Source organism: Teleopsis dalmanni, chromosome 2 (genome assembly GCF_002237135.1).
Source record: "Teleopsis dalmanni isolate 2A chromosome 2, ASM223713v2, whole genome shotgun sequence".
NCBI lineage: Eukaryota > Metazoa > Arthropoda > Insecta > Diptera > Diopsidae > Teleopsis > Teleopsis dalmanni.
In genome coordinates, this window is record NC_051847.1 from 54,223,395 (window position 1) to 54,236,849 (window position 13,455).

The 13,455-nt window shown below is 28.6% G+C and overlaps 3 protein-coding genes across 5 annotated transcripts in view; all 3 read right to left on the reverse strand.

Moving 5' to 3' along the window:
* The window catches only part of LOC119679685, a 131,752-nt gene that overhangs the window by 48,214 nt on the left and 70,083 nt on the right, over positions 1–13,455 (reverse strand). The gene's annotated exons all lie outside the window — the stretch shown is intronic.
* LOC119679693 (fibrinogen C domain-containing protein 1-like) lies at positions 5,881–7,175 on the reverse strand. Its single transcript, XM_038092186.1, has 3 exons — positions 7,079–7,175; positions 6,495–7,018; positions 5,881–6,025 (listed from the first exon to the last, which is right to left on the reverse strand). Exons 1-3 carry the CDS (start codon positions 7,169–7,171, stop codon positions 5,890–5,892), a joined length of 753 nt encoding a protein of 250 aa, XP_037948114.1. The 5' UTR covers positions 7,172–7,175; the 3' UTR covers positions 5,881–5,889.
* LOC119679689 (fibrinogen C domain-containing protein 1-like) lies at positions 10,528–11,714 on the reverse strand. Its single transcript, XM_038092181.1, has 3 exons — positions 11,605–11,714; positions 11,021–11,544; positions 10,528–10,776 (listed from the first exon to the last, which is right to left on the reverse strand). Exons 1-3 carry the CDS (start codon positions 11,695–11,697, stop codon positions 10,641–10,643), a joined length of 753 nt encoding a protein of 250 aa, XP_037948109.1. The 5' UTR covers positions 11,698–11,714; the 3' UTR covers positions 10,528–10,640.

Consider the following 13,455-nt stretch of genomic DNA (forward strand, 5'->3'; position numbering starts at 1 on the left):
TACACATCAAAAAACGACTGAAACATTTTGAAGCCTACATACTTTATATAGTAATCACTTCTACACATCATACAGAAATTAATTGCATTTCATAAACAAATCATACATATTTATTTTAAAAGCCTTATATGTAGGCAATTATTAAGGCTTTTTTTATATACCTTTTATGGCAGGTCTTGTACCACCAAACTCCGGTGTAGGTTTGTGCACAACTTTTATCCCAAGTATCATTATCGTTATCCTTTGTTGAGAACTTCGCACCAGCGTGAGCAGTGAAGCTGTCTCCTGCGTTACCGGAATATTTACCCAATACATTAAGTTCGTATTTTGAGTTTTCATCATTAATACCCCAATTTGTAGGAAAAGCTATTTTTATAGATATGAATCAGTAGCGTCCTAGGTATCGATAAGTCGGTTATAAATAAAGAGTAGTGTCTATAAAGTGCCCTATAGAAATCAAGACTAACAATTTTTGTATTTTTAGTTTAATGCTTACTCCATGAATTAAATATTCATAAGTTAATAAAAAAATATTTCATCTGAAAATATTAAATATATAATACACTGAATAAGTCGTTACCTCAATCCTTAATATCTGAGCTGTTTGTTACTCTATTTATTAGTATTTATTATATTATACTATTTAATTGTTATTTTAATTTTTAATATATAACTTGATAAAAAATTTATTTAATTTTAAACGCGGTAAGTATTAAATAAATAATCCGAGTGATAGAAAAAGTACTAATTTTTTATCAAAATATTTGAAAAATACTACTAAATTAATAATTATTTATATATTTTAATTTTTTCAGTACAATTTTTATTAGACAGTTATCACGACTTGAATTTTCACCAATCGTCAACATAAAACTCTTCTATTTTGGCAATAACTACCTTATGAAAGTGATGTCTACATAAAAACACCGATAAACCAACTATGATGTAGTTAGTTAGTTAAAGTGGAGACACAGATCAAAAATTAAAAAGCAAATCCTGCCTGAATAAGACACAACAGTATTCTTAACGTCCTTTTTTTGAAAGTTGATATACATGCGTTGTAATAGATACCACAGGGTAGGCTGAGTCTAACTCCATGCGATCTTATGGTTCAGTGCCCTTTGAAGACAAATATTAACGTAAATAACTTTGGTTTGCTTATGTGTATTAGGTCAGAGGTTCTGTATTTGGAGTAGATTGGCTATGCACCCCTTGACCTGATTGTTGAGGTAGTATGAGTATTTTTTTAATTATATTGCACTCCTCACATATTGATACTACAACAGAAGTCTTTCGTCGTCTTAGTTTTTGGTTCTTTACGTCGAATATTCCCAAACTGACACCTCTTTCTTAAATCACAATTTATGATGAAAAAAAATGAGCAAAGATATTCGATAACTTGTTTAAAAAGGAAAGAGGCAATAAATATTTAACGGCTAACGAAATAGTCAACGTAAAGTAAGGAATTGAAGCCCGGACGTATAAATATAATAAAAAATTTAACAGCAGACGTGATCGACTGTTATCAGAAATGTTTAAATTATTCTAAATTAAAGAATTTAAATTGAGACTTTTGACACGTGAAAAGAAATTGCCAATCCTATATATGTTGAGTGCGTACTCACTGATCAACTTTGGTCACGACTGCATTATTATTACCTTCAGTCCTTTCTTTTATTACAGAGATTGTTTCTTTTTAATTCCAACTGAAAGTTTGGAATAAGATTTTAATTATTAACGATAGGAAACGAATAAAATATATTTTTTTAAAAAACTTTAAGTTACCTGAAAGAAATTGTATTGATCTATGAGTCCATGTATACAGAATTATCTTTCGGTTCAGATATTTTAACAATTTCTTCTAATTATATTGATTTATCAAATTGCGTATATTAACATAGATCAGACAATAAATGTTAAAACTTCATTGCCTTGCAAGAGATGGTGCAGAAACTCTTTTAAGATATATTTTTAAAGTGGTTACTCTAATAAATAAAGATTGTAATAAATATTATATTCACACATGAATTATGTCTTTTTTTTTATTTTTTAGGACCCACTTATTCCTACTTATGTTTGTATTGCTTTATATACATTGTGTGAAAATTAAATTATTATTTCTTTGCATTTGTTCCAACTCACTTTCTAGAAAAACTCATTTCATGATATTGTAATTATAGTTATATATAATAATAACTGTTAATTTCTTGTATCTGCTCTAACCGACTTTAGCCTGATTAAGACAGCTTATTACATATTTATTTCTTTATTTCCTTATTGCTGTACTTATACCTTCTCTATACCTTCCTCTTCAGAATATTTAAAATTTCTTCCATTGTTTCCACTGTTTTTTACCTCTATTTATTAATATATTCAATGCAGCATTATTATCATAAAAAATATAGATACTGTCCTCTACATATCGCGTTTAAATAAATCCTTTGAAAATTGGTTTTCAGTAAATAAAAGAAGTAACTAATTCTTTTTTACAATAATACAGAAAAAATTTACTTTTATTTTCCATTTTTAAAAAACATTAAATGACTATTAACAACTGGTTCTTAACATCTGTTCCACTCGCATGGCCAATAAATTTATATGCGAACAGGGCGTATTGCCATGTGAGTGTATTTGAGTGAATAGTGAAAGCCGTGCCATTTAAACCAGTTAATACCTTGTGCGTATTGATCGTGTCCGTACGATCCACGTAAGTACCGTCCAAACACATTGCTGCAAAAAAAATTATTACATATTAAACTTATATTATTTTTTGTATTATATAAGCCATTAGATTAGTACAAAACTCTATTATAGTACTATGACAATCATTCATATTAAATAGTTCATACTTCAAAATATTACTGCAATATATCAAAGCAATATATGAATTGGTATACCATGCTGTAAATATTTTGAAAGCTTTTATTGTGTAGCCACTTATATTGAATATATTATTTAAATAATTACTGTACCTTTGATGACAGGCTTTATGCCACCAGGGGCCTGTATAGTGATCCGCACAATTTCTATCCCAATCATCATTATCATTATCTTTTGTTGAGAACTTTGCACCAGCGTGAACAATAAAAGACTCTCCTGCATTACCAGAATATTTACCAACCATATTTAATGAGTATTTCGAACTCTCATCATCAATAGCAAAACTGCTATAAAATGCTGAACGGGTTTCATTTTCAAAATCCTCCAACTGAAACCATAATTCCTGAACACCGTTATTTGTCAATGCATGTAACTTCTCCAATCCAATAAAGTATTCACCTTCCAGATTACCAAAACCGACTTTATAGTCAATCCAATTACGATTGAAATTTATAGAACCATCTTGACGTCTGCTGACAATTGTCCAACCTGGACCATTGTTTGGATCTTTTAAGCAATATACGTAAAATGGCTTAAGTCCCGATTTAGGTAAATGAAGTTGATAAATGCCGTTTTTAAAATGTATTAATACTTCAGCACAGCTTGTTGGTAACTAAAGGTAATAAAATAAAAATCTCTTCGATTTTGTAAGTGTAGTAGTAATATATCTTACACCACCCGGACTATAGTTGTGCGAATTGGCTTTAATAACTGTGCAAAAAACGAATAAAGAAATTATTATGATGCTGTAGCTCTTTTTGGACATTTTAACAAAATTACTACAAATGGATTTGAGTAACGAGTTTTTATATAAAAATCTTGGAAAAATTTTATTATCTTATCAATTAATTATTTTATAGTTACTGTTATTTATTTCAGAGAAGATGTGATTTTATGACCTGATTTTCTTTAAGTAGGTAATAAATAAATATTAACTTTTTTTAAACACACGAGAGTATAGAAATTCCAGAACTATTGTTGTTTTCTATCTTAAGTTGAAACTCATTTATACTACGAAACCTCTACGAATAGATTATATCTGATGAGACTAAACAAATATTTATCTTAGTTTCTTTTTGCTGTGGTATTGGAGCGTGAGAAAATCTTTCTATTATGTTATAACTATGTACTGGTTTGTACTTAAACTAATAAATAAAAATAAGATAATAAAATATTAAATTAACAATAAAATTTTTTAAATGAAGATCGTCTTAATTTTTTTTTTTGTTATCACGTAAGCATATAATAAATACTGTTGAATTTTTATATATATATACGGACCTATTCTGTGCACTTTATAAACTTGTCAAATATTGACACTTGTCAAAATTGACTGCTGTAAAGGTTTTGGTATTCTGTGACATAAATGAAAAGCTCTTTTCCTTGTAAGTTGTCAATACTACAAATGCTGTAGACAACTATAAAAATATGCTCTTTTTAAGCATTTTTTATTATTTGCATGCATGACAAATATTCATAACTAAAATATATGCTTTTTACAAGCATATTTTTTATTGTTTTTTGAATGCATGAAAAATGCTTTCGACAAGCATTTTTACGAACAGTTACGAACAATTACGAACAGTTACGAACAATTACGAACAGTTACGAACAGTTTTATATACAAAACACTTTACACTATAGTGTGGTGAGAAGCATTAGGTATGGTACCTGAGCTTTGAAATTTGTCAAGATGTGTCCAGAATACCGAAAAGCTTTCAGCTTTATAAAAATTAAAAATCTTATTAAAGAATTTGACAAATTTGTCAAGTGCACAGAATAGGTCCGATAATATATATATATTATTTTTTATTATATATACTATTTTTTATAGCAATATAAAGTCCAACTATTTATAAATAACGAAAATTCCTGCAGTCAAATTCAGTTTCCCAGAAAAAATCATGCGTTTTGTAAAGTATCCACCTCGAGATATCGGTACGCCGGCATATCAAATTTTACTAGAGTAGTTTTAATATAATTTCAGTTATAGCTTTTGGGTAGAAGGAGAAGCAATGCAAAACAACAAAATATTCAACTTTTAGATACCAAAATTTCTTTGGCTGCGGTATTTTTCTTTAGAACATTTGAAAAATATTTATTACCTAAAGCAAATATTCTTAAACTACGATAAATATGATTAGGTTTTTTTTTATTAGAACTCGTCTTCTTTAGAAAAATTGGCTACATAAATGAGATATGCGCTGTTAAAACAAGTATATAAATAGCTCATTTTGTACTTCTTATAACTTATGTTAACTATGAAAATATTATTTCAGCCAGTAAAGGACTCACAATAACTTTTATATTTTGCACTTTAATTACCATTTACAAGAGCTATTAATTAGAAAGTCTAACTTACTCGTTCCTTTAAACATTACTGTAGACAATTCCGCAACGTAGACCTCTTCGAACATTATATAAACATAGTACTCATATATAAATACTTTGTGCAGTACTATATCAGAATCAGACAAATGAATGTATTATATTTTTAAGGAACGTGGGAAGAAATTATTTTATTACTTTACTCATATTACTCATTTACTCAGTTACTCATATAACACAGCAAGTTGAAGAAATCGAAAAATAATCCTTATAATATTTACTCTTGGATATATATGAAAGTTATCTTAATCCTAAGAAGTAACCTCCATCTCTAGTATCTTTCTTAATGTGGACTTACACTTCGTTTAAAAGATAAGTTTATAAGTGGCCTCCTTGGATTACAATTTTTAGATTTAAGCAATGTTTTTTTTTATATCTCAGAAAATGTATTGAGTCCGCTGACACAATTAATCTTTTTTCTTATTTTTTAATTACTTAAACTTATTAATACTTTAATTGCAGTTTGGTTATAACTAAAAGCATATATATACTCTCCTTCTAAAAAGTTTTAAAGTTAAGTTTTAAAATAAAACAAAGAATTTATTATTATTGTTAATAATACTCAGAATGTTTAGAATGACATTTTATTGATTTTTAGTAATTGTTATTTGAGTGAAGAAATCATCTTCGAACAGAACGAATTGCCATGTGAGTATATTTGAGGGAATAAAAATAACCATGCCAAGCAAACCAATTAACACCTTGTCCAGTTTTATCTTTTCCATACTCTCCTCGTAAATACAGGCCATTCAAATGGCTGTAAGTAAAGTAATTTATATATGTATAATATGTAGAGTATATGGTATATGTAAGTCATGGAGGTTAAGAACCTCCTTTATGAGGTTTATTGTTTATATGTTATTTATGTGATTTAGATTTATGACTTGATTTTATGCACTTAAAGTGAAATAAAGAGTTTTATTTACATATATTGTTTAACTGACCTCCATATGTGGTACTTCTCTTATTTGATTTAAATCACAACATATTAAATAGTTCCACTTTTCTAAATGTACTTTAATTTTAAGAATGAGACTACCAATTCGTTTATGTAATTCCTTAACATTCCTCCACAGGCAAAGTTATATTTAATTGCAAATAAAGGACAGCAGTTCAATCACTGTAACATTTCGCTACTTTACCACTATCGTTCCTATCACTTTTATTATATATCCATGAACTACTAAAATGTATCGAAGCCTATTTACTAATATTAAAAATATTACCTTTGTTGGCAGGCTTTATACCACCAGGCGCCTTTATATTGATCTGCACAATTTCTCTCCCAGTCATCATTATCGCTATCACTTGTTGAAAACTTTGCACCAGCGTGAACAGTAAAAGAGTCTCCTGCATTGCCAGAATATTTACCAACCATACTTAATGAGTATTTCGCACTCTCATCATCAATAGCAAAACTACTATAATATGCAGTACGAGTTTCATTCGCAAAATCTTCTAATTGAAACCATAATTCCTGAATTCCATTATTTGTCATAGCATGTAATTTCTCTAATCCAATAAAGTATTCGCCCTCCAGATTACCGAAACCTAATTTATAATCAATCCATTTGCGAAAGAAGTTTATAGCACCATCCTGACGCCTTTGAATAATTGTCCACCCGGGACCATTGTTTGGATCTCGCAGACAGTATACGTAAAATGGCTTAAGTCCTGATTTTGGTATATAAATTTGGTAGATGCCACTATTTTTATAATTTCTTAATGCTTCAGCACAATTCGTTGGTAACTGAAATGAATTCAATCAAAAACCATTTGATTTTAAGGTTGCAGTTGAAATAAAATTTACCTGTCCCGGATTATCGTTATGTGAATTGACTCCAAGAACTGCGCAAAATACCAGCAAGGTAATTATTAAGACACCAAAGTTTTTATTCGACATTTTAACAAAATTACTGAAAATGAATTCGAGTAACGAGTTTTTATATCTGGGTTTTGGGCAAATACTTTAATATTATCTTATCAATGGAGTTGTACTTTAATTAGTGAATTCAAATTAATAGCTGTTATTGGGTTAAAGACTTTTTAATTTGTTAGAAAAATTAATTACATACACTACTTTATACTAAAAACCTGTCTTTCTTGATATAAATCAATGGCATTGCCTATATGAGTAACTGAAAAGAATTAGGAGCGGCATCCTCATCGTTAACATTGCCGACTATGAATTAAGGCATAATATACTCAACTAATCACTTCGAGTTATTTTAAAATTTTTATACTTGCTTAAATACTCATAGTGCTTAATGATACAGTATATGCCCATACTTCTTATATTAGGAGAATATTTTTATGTATTCCATATAGCAGTGCCAGTTAGTAACTTGTTACTTTATTTATATCTACATGTATTATATATATTATTTTTATATGTTATATATTTATATACTACATATATATGATTCTATACTGTACTATAATATAAATGACAATTTATTTATTCTTAACAAATGGTTTTATAAGTATAGAACTCATCTGCTAATAGGACGAATTGCCATGTGAGTATACTTTAAGGAGTAGTAATAGTCATGCCAATCAAACCAGTTAACACCTTGTGCAAATTTATCTTTAGGGTGCGGTCCGCGTAAATACTGCCCATTTAAGTTACTGAAAACAAATAAATTCATTAATGTATAAAATATTTCCAGTACTTTTATGTATTAACTACACATCAAAAAATTACTGAAACATTTTGAAGCCTACATACTTTATATAGTAATCACTTCTACACATCAGAAATTAATTGCATTTCATAAACAAATCATATATATTTCTTTTAAAAGCCTAATATATAGGCAATTATGAAGGCTTTTTTTTACATACCTTTTATGGCAGGTCTTGTACCACCAAGCTCCGGTGTAGGTTTGTGCACAACTTTTATCCCAAGTATCATTATCGTTATCCTTTGTTGAGAACTTCGCACCAGCGTGAGCAGTGAAGCTGTCTCCTGCGTTACCGGAATATTTACCCAATACATTAAGTTCGTATTTTGAGTTTTCATCATTAATACCCCAATTTGTAGGAAAAGCTATTTTTATAGATATGAATCAGTAGCGTCCTAGGTATCGATAAGTCGGTTATAAATAAAGAGTAGTGTCTATAAAGTGCCCTATAGAAATCAAGACTAACAATTTTTGTATTTTTAGTTTAATGCTTACTCCATGAATTAAATATTCATAAGTTAATAAAAAAATATTTCATCTGAAAATATTAAATATATAATACACTGAATAAGTCGTTACCTCAATCCTTAATATCTGAGCTGTTTGTTACTCTATTTATTAGTATTTATTATATTATACTATTTAATTGTTATTTTAATTTTTAATATATAACTTGATAAAAAATTTATTTAATTTTAAACGCGGTAAGTATTAAATAAATAATCCGAGTGATAGAAAAAGTACTAATTTTTTATCAAAATATTTGAAAAATACTACTAAATTAATAATTATTTATATATTTTAATTTTTTCAGTACAATTTTTATTAGACAGTTATCACGACTTGAATTTTCACCAATCGTCAACATAAAACTCTTCTATTTTGGCAATAACTACCTTATGAAAGTGATGTCTACATAAAAACACCGATAAACCAACTATGATGTAGTTAGTTAGTTAAAGTGGAGGGAGGAATGTCAATTGGCTACTAAAACCGTGTTGAATCTACAATTCCTCGTATTAATGTGTAGAAAAAGGTCAAACTAGTACCAGTCAAAAGCATTTATAAAGTCAAGAGTCTGGCCAATGGTAATACTAAAGACATCGCTTAGTGTGTTAAAGAAGGGAGCCCCAAAACGTAAGCCTAGTTCTGGTCAGGTCTGGAAATAGACACAACAGATATTCTGGCGTCCTCTCTTCAAGAGTTAATAGACATGCGTTGTAATAGATACCACAGGGTAGCTGAGTCTAACTCCATGCGATCTTATGGTTCAGTGCCCTTTGAAGACAAATATTAACATAAATAACTTTGGTTTGCTTATGTGTATTAGGTCAGAGGTTCTGTATTTGGAGTAGAGTGGCTATGCACCCCTTGACCTGATTGTTGAGGTAGTATGAGTATTTTTTTAATTATATTGCACTCCTCACATATTAAACTACAACAGAAGTCTTTCGTCGTCTTAGTTTTTGGTTCTTTACGTCGAATATTCCCAAACTGACACCTCTTTCTTAAATCACAATTTATGATGAAAAAAAATGAGCAAAGATATTCGATAACTTGTTTAAAAAAGAAAGAGGCAATAAATATTTAACGGCTAACGAAATAGTCAACGTAAAGTAAGGAATTGAAACCCGGACGTATAAATATAATAAAAAATTTAACAGCAGACGGGATCGACTGTTATCAGAAATGTTTAAATTATTCTAAATTAAAGAATTTAAATTGAGACTTTTGACACGTAAAAAGTAAATTGCCAATCCTATATATGTTGAGTGCGTACTCACTGATCAACTTTGGTCACGACTGCATTATTGTTACCTTCTGTCCTTTCTTTTATTACAAAGATTGTTCTTTTTAATTCCAACTGAAAGTTTGGAATAAGATTTGAATTATTAACGATAGGAAACGAATAAAATATATTTTTTTAAAAAACTTTAAGTTACCTGAATCTATATGAGTCCATGTATACAGAATTATCTTTCGGTTCAGATATTTTAACAATTTCTTCTAATTATATTGTGAATTAAGTGGTTACTCTAATAAATATAGATTGTAATAAATATTATATTCACACATGAATTATTTTTTTTTTTATTTTTTAGGACCCACTTATTCCTACTTATGTTTGTATTGCTTTATATACACTGTGTGAAAATGAAATTATTTCTTTGCATTTGTTCCAACTCACTTTCTAGAAAAACTCATTTCATGATATTGTAACTATAGTTATATATAATAATAACTGTTAATTTTTTGTATCTGCTCTAACCGACTTTAGCCTGATTAAGACAGCTTATTACATATTTATTTCTTTATTTCCTTATTGCTGTACTTATACCTTCTCTATACCTTCCTCTTCAGAATATTTAAAATTTCTTCCATTGTTTCCACTGTTTCCACTGTTTTTTATCTCAATTTATTAATATATTCAATGCAGCTTTATTATCATAAAAAATATGGATACTGTCCTCTACATATCGTTCATGTGTTTGTTACTGGCTTAGTATCGCAAGTAGTTAAGCGTTTAAATAAATCCTTCAAAAATTGGTTTTCAGTAAATAAAAGAAGTAACTAATTCTTTTTTACAATAATACAGAAAAAATTTACTTTTATTTTCCATTTTTTTTAGAACATTAAATGACTATTTGTTGGTTCTTAACATCTGTTCCACTCGCATGGCCAATGAATTTATATGCGAACAGGGCGTATTGCCATGTGAGTGTATTTGAGTGAATAGTAAAAGCCGTGCCAAGCATTCCAGTTAACACCTTGTGCGTATTTATCGTTAGAGTACGATCCACGTAAATACTGTCCAAACATATTGCTGCAAAAAAAATTATTACATATAAAACTTAAATTATTTTTTGTATTATATAAATATTAAGCCATTAGATTAGTACGAAACTCTATTGTAGTACTATGACAATCATTCATATTAATAGTTTATGCTCCAAAATATTACTGGAATATATCACAGGAATATATGAATTGGTATGCCATATAACTTTAAAAAAAACTTAATTTCGTGCACATATGCTATAAATAATTTATTTAAATAATTACTGCACCTTTGATGACAGGCTTTATGCCACCAGGGGCCTGTATAGTGATCCGCACAATTTCCATCCCAAGTATCATTATCATTATCTTTTGTTGAAAACTTTGCACCAGCGTGAACAGTAAAAGAGTCTCCTGCATTGCCGAAATATTTACCAACCATACTTAATGAGTATTTCGAACTCTCATCATCAATAGCAAAACTGCTATAAAATGCCGAACGGGTTTCATTTTCAAAATCCTCCAACTGAAACCATAATTCCTGAATTCCATTATTTGTCAATGCATATAACTTCTCCAATCCAATAAAGTATTCGCCTTCCAGATTACCAAAACCGACTTTATAGTCAATCCAATTGCGATTGAAATTTATAGAACCATCTTGACGTCTGTTGACAATTGTCCAACCGGGACCATTATTTGGATCTCTCAGACAGTATACGTAAAATGGCTTAAGTCCTGATTTTGGTATATAAATTTGATAGATGCCACTATTTTTATAATTTCTTAATGCTTCAGCACAATTCGTTGGTAACTGAAATGAATTCAATGAAAAACCATTTGATTTTAAGGTTGCAGTTGAAATAAAATTTACCTGTCCCGGATTATCGTTATGTGAATTGACTCCAAGAACTGCGCAAAATACCAGCAAGGTAATTGTTAAGACACCAAAGTTTTTATTCGACATTTTAACAAAATGACTGAAAATGGATTCGAGTAACGAGTTTTTATATCTGGGTTTTGGGCAAATATTTTAATATTATCTTATCAATGGAGTTGTACTTTAATTAGTGAATTCAACTTAATAGCTGTTATTGGGTTAAAGACTTTTTAATTTGTTAGAAAAATTAATTACATGCACTACTTTATACTAAAAACCTGTCTTTCTTGATATAAATCAGTGGCGTCGCCTATTAGTCACTGGAAAGAATTCGAAAAGTTAGAAAATCACAGTTTAAATACATTTTTACTGCAGATAAAATTGGGTGTTGCATTTAAATATTATTACAACGAAAAACCTAAACAATTAATCCATTCCATTTCCTATTTTATTATAATTATTATATTATTTAATTCTATCCATACAAGGGTTTCTAAACATCTGTAAATAAATAAAAATGAAACTATGACTGAGAAAGTGAATATAAGTTTCAATATTTGTTGTTTCTAATAAGTTAGAAAGAAAATCTAGTAAGTCGAAAACTAATAAGTCAAATAATAAAAAGGTGAATACTAGTGAATAATTTGAAGATTAATAAATTGAAGACTTAAAAGGCGAAGAATAATAAATCGCAGAGTATCCTGTCGAAGACAAACAAGCCGAAGTCTAACAAGTCGAAAACTAACAAGTCGAAGTCTTACATGTCGAAGATTAAAATGTGGCAGACAAACAAGACGAAGACTAATAACCCAAATGTTTGAAAGTTAAGGACTAATAATTAAATCGATGATGTTAAAGATTAATAAGTCAAAGTCTAATAAGTCGAAGGCAAATAAAGTGAAGTCTAATAGGACTAAATAATAGTACTAATAAGTCAAGGACTAATAAATCAAAACTAATTAGTTAAGGACTAATAAGTCAAGGAATATTAAATCAAAGACTAACAAATCGATTACCAGAAAGACGAATACAAATTAGTCGAAGACTAAAAAGTCTAACAGTAGAAGACAAATAATCTAATCGAAGACTTATAAGTTAAAGATTTGAAAATTGAAATTTTGAAAGTTAAAAATTGAAACATTGAAAACTTTAGAATTGAAGACAAATAAGACTTAAACGAATATTCGAAGATTAACAAGTAGAGAACTAATAAGTTGAATGTTAAAAGGTTGAAGGCTAATAAAAAAATCGATGAAGTTAGAAAGTTAGAAACTTAAGTTAAAAGTTAGAAACTAATAACTTAAAGAGTAATAATTTAAAAACTAATAAGTTAAAGACTAATAAATTAAAAACTATAAATTCAGAGAATATTAAGTTAAAGAAGATTATAGAGTCGAAGACAAATAAGACGAAGAGAAGTAAAACGAAGACAATTAAAGCAAAGACAAATAAGACAAAGTTAAATATGACAAAGACGAATTAGACAAGGACAAATAAGACGAAAACTAATAAGAAAAATATGTTTTTATGAGTCAAAAATTAACAAGTCAAAGACTAAAAGTCGATTAGAAACAAATCGAATGAGAAGATAAATATTTTAAATACACACCTATGCTGGCCACGTATTGGAAAATATTTTCACTGTGATTACTATAGAGGTTATCATGGAAAATAGAAATTTATAAAGATGTTATATGTTACATATATTACATATATATGTATATATATGTAATTTCATATATATGTATAAATATGTAATTTCATATATATGTATATATATGTAATATATGTAATTACACAAATTCACATATTTATTTTTTGGATTGCCACCTTAACGTGGTGAGG